We start from the raw sequence: 4,162 nt of genomic DNA on the forward strand, positions 1-4,162 counted from the left end.
AAAAAGGCTGCTAAGGTCCTGGGTTTGATCTCCAGGACCAATTCAAAAATGCAATAAACAACCTCCAGAATATTACTTCTGTGAGAAAGGGGACATGGGGAGGGAGAAAGAGGGAAAGGAAGATCTAGCCACTGGACTGTGAAAGCATATGCAAATTTTAATGGGCAGCAACATCAACAAATGGGAACAGTATTAAATGATTAAATGCAAAAAATAAGTGATAAGACATCAGCTCCTTTAAGACTGTTCCCAGTATGAGAGGTATGGCTAACCCTAGAATGCTGTATTGTGGCCTAGGAGATCCCAAAAGGATGGATAACTGGACTCTGGTCAGAGAAGCACACCAAGACTTGAAGCCTGTGACCCACCAAAGGATTGAAGAATCAGGAAGATTTGGAGTCATAAACTATTAAAATGTGGAGAGAGTGTGACCACTATGNTCCATAGTTAGAAACTACTATTTCAAGGGGAATTTGGAGCTGGAGAGATGGCTCAGAGTTAAAAGCACTCACTACTCTGCCAAAGACCACGGCATTCAGTTCCCAGCACACATATGCAGCTCACAGCTTTCTACAACTCCAGTTCCAGGGATGCAATACCTTCTTCTGCACTCGGCAGGCACCAGGTATGCATGAAATGCACATACAAACATGCAGACAAAGCACTCACATAAAAATTTACAAAGAAAAGAAAAAGCAATTAGATTATGTAAGATACTGGCCAAAACTCAAACTAAACAAGACATAGAGTAACTATCTGACAGTCTTTTGACAGCTCCCAAGAGAGGATAAATTCCTCTTCGGTGAAAGATGAAGTCAACAGTCAGACTTTGAAGATAAGGGCTCTTTCAATTGTACAATTGTATATAAACAGGAATCAGTGGCACCATTCAATCTCCACTAGCTGAGTGGTATCTATTCTACTGAACACAGTTCACTACTACCTTGGAATAACTGGAAACACATTGCTTCCATAATTCTTTAATTAAACTTCAGATGGATGTCGATCTCTTAATTACATAGCAAGCATTCTTGCCATAGAACTGTGGTTCTCAACTTTCCTAATCCTGCAACCATTTATACAGTTCTACATGCTGTGGTGACCCTCAACCATAAAATTATTTTGTTGCTATTTCAACTGTAATTTTGCTGTTGTTATGAATCATAATGTAAATATCTGATATACAGATAGTCTTTTAAGAAAAAGGTTGAAAATCACTGCCAGAGTATTTCCCTAAAATTTCCACAATTATGACAGTTCACTAACTCACCTTGAGTGAGTCTGTAGGTAACGCCTCTAATATTATATTGTGATGCTCTCTCTATGGACTTTTGGAAAATCCACTGAATATGTTCAGGGTCATCTCCATCTAATGGAACCCCATCTGTTGCAGGGGAGAAAAACATATATGACCAAAGATAATTTTTAAATGAAATTTCAAAATAAATAATAAATAATATATAAAATACTTCTTAAGTCTAGATTGTTAAATTACCTCCAAAAGGCTGCTCTTTAGGCCACTGCAACATCCTCACATACTCGATACAGTGCTCTGGGAGCCTGGGCATAGATGCAATGGTACACATGGGGAAATTGACCTGAAACCACAAAATTTGTCTTTCTTAGTAAAATTTAAATGATGAGCTATTTTAAAATGCAACTTCTAGTTCTGGTTTAGTTCATAGCATTCATCTCAGCTCTTGACTTATATAAGCAAAACTTAAAAAGCATTAAGACTTGTATACTAATAGGAGGCATCAGAGTCTCTCAGGTTGAGCTGCCTATAAAGAAAGACACATTTGTCTGACATTTTTAAAGCGTATACACTCAAGTTCTNTTGGTAATGAAAAAAGTACTAAATAAATTCTGAAATGTGAGTGATTTAGTTTTGCCTATATTTAGTGTAAAGGTATAATGCAAACCAACACAAAAACACAGAATTAAATCAATTATAAGTTTATATTTATAGAGTTGCTAACATTTATAAATCAAAATAAGTATATAGGCTAAAGAGCTCCATCTTTGAAAAGATCCTTTTTAATCCTATTTTTAAATTATTAAATTTATTTTGCATGTGTGTGCCTGTGAGCACATGCTAGAGTGTACGTAAGATAGTCACAAGAAAACTTAGCTCCACCTTCCTAGGATTGAACTCAAGGTCTTCATCTGCTAAGCCACCCTACCAGCCTCTTTCCTAGTGGCTGTGTTCTCTGTAATGATGTTAAGTTTAACATTCAGGGAAGCCGGGCGTGGTGGCGCACGCCTTTAATCCCAGCACTCGGGAGGCAGAGGCAGGCGGATTTCTGAGTTCGAGGCCAGCCTGGTCTACAAAGTGAGTTCCAGGACAGCCAGGGCTACACAGAGAAACCCTGTCTCGAAAAACCAAAAAAAAAAAAAAAAAAAAAAAAAAACATTCAGGGAAAGTATATGAGGAAAACAGACAGAATATAACTTATCCAAGAAAGAGGTGGAGAGATGGCTCCGGGGTTTAAGAGCATACACCTCTCTCTCAGAAGAACTGAATTCAGTGCCCAGTACCCATGTCNGGAGCTCACACCACCTTGTGACTCTAGATACAGAGGAATCTGTCACCTCTGGTGTCCAGGACAGCTGTACTCATATACCTACACACTTAAACATATACACATAATGAAAAACATTAAGAGAAAGAAAAAAAGTACTAACACCAAACCATAAAAGCAGACCTGATATAGAGTATCTTCTCTCAAACACAGAAGACGATCATACTTTATTCTTCTAAGCAAATTTTGTTTTAAATTTTGCTTTTATTTCAAGGCTGAAGTACACAAGTTTGACCCCATGCCCTTACCATGGTAAATACTACCCTATACCCTTAACATACATTTAAATATGTTTATCCCCAATTACAAACCCTAGACACTGACTAGATGTAATAACCAACAATAATTACCACCCAAGATCCCAAGAGAGAAATGCAGGAGCTTTTCTGATTACCTGTGGTGGGTAAAGTTCCAGAGTGCACTCAATACAAGCGGTCATTCCAGGCAAAATCACTCGGGCATTTCCTTTAAAGCCTTCTGTCCCCCCATCTATCAAAGGTACAATGGAGCTTGGATCCAACACACCATCTTCATAATTTAGAAGAGATATCTAGGGAAAATGTTTTAAAGGGCTTAAAAAAATGAATAGAAAATGGGGAAAAAAAGAAAGCAGCAGATTTCCAGAAAATTCTAGAAGTCAGTTTAGGATTCAGTAGCAATATCAGAATGAAGGAATTACATTCCTAACAATAAACACCTTTCATTGAAAATCAATGAAAGCACTAACGATGTGTATCTACTTAATTTAAAATTAACCAATTCTGATTTAAAGTATGTCAAAAGCAATAGCAAGGGCCTTTAGAGAACCCAACACTGAAGTCTTTACCAGCATTCCATTGATCCATCTTCTCGCTATTATAGAATCCAGGCCACATACAATGATATGAAATTCTACAAGAAAAAAAAAAAAAAAACAGGTTTAATTTTTGATATAGTCTATGTAGTCTAGGCAAGTCTCAAATTCTCTATCCTGTTGTTTCAGCCTCTCCGGTGCTGGCCCCACCACGCCCACTAGGTCACTAGTGCTTACAAGCATACTACTATACCAGTGCTCTAGCAGGGGCTCATGGACTGTACCAGTCTATCACTGCCTGTGGACCCCTGTTAGTGAGGAAGGCTTGCAGTGGAAATTTAGTAGTCGTCATATCTGGTACAAACATCAGAATGAAGCAACTGTTCTTAGATGTTCTTGGGCTTCAAAGAAATCACTGTGATAGGTAGTGATTGTTTTCTGTGAGTTGTTTTTCTGAAGGAGCTTCATAGCCTCTGCATGATCTTAGTCACAAGACATTCTTAGCAAACCAGAAAGCCTCACACGATGGAGCACTGCAAACCGTGCATGAGACTAAGAATCACACAAATTAGATCAGGGCTCTGGTATGAGGAACTTGCCTCACACTAAAAGGATAANAGTCCATAAACATGCTTTTAAAAGGCTGCTTGGGGTTCAGTCCATTGAGGCTGATCCCCCTGCTTTCTCAAGGCTTCATTGTATCTGAATGTCTCTTTCTTCCATCATCTCACATAAGTCAGATTACCAACAAGGGCTGTCTGTGTGATGGGACAGAAAACAATACTTT

At 38.4% G+C, this 4,162-nt stretch overlaps 1 protein-coding gene across 1 annotated transcript in view; it reads right to left on the reverse strand.

Moving 5' to 3' along the window:
* The window catches only part of Uba3 (ubiquitin like modifier activating enzyme 3), a 21,798-nt gene that overhangs the window by 4,503 nt on the left and 13,133 nt on the right, over positions 1-4,162 (reverse strand). The window contains exons 5-8 of the mRNA XM_029478239.1: positions 3,409-3,473; positions 2,977-3,132; positions 1,496-1,598; positions 1,271-1,384 (exon numbers count right to left, since the gene is read on the reverse strand). Of these exons, the coding sequence (XP_029334099.1) occupies positions 1,271-1,384; positions 1,496-1,598; positions 2,977-3,132; positions 3,409-3,473 (438 nt within the window). The remainder of the gene's footprint in view (positions 1-1,270; positions 1,385-1,495; positions 1,599-2,976; positions 3,133-3,408; positions 3,474-4,162) is intronic.

Source organism: Mus caroli, chromosome 6, assembly GCF_900094665.2.
Source record: "Mus caroli chromosome 6, CAROLI_EIJ_v1.1, whole genome shotgun sequence".
NCBI lineage: Eukaryota > Metazoa > Chordata > Mammalia > Rodentia > Muridae > Mus > Mus caroli.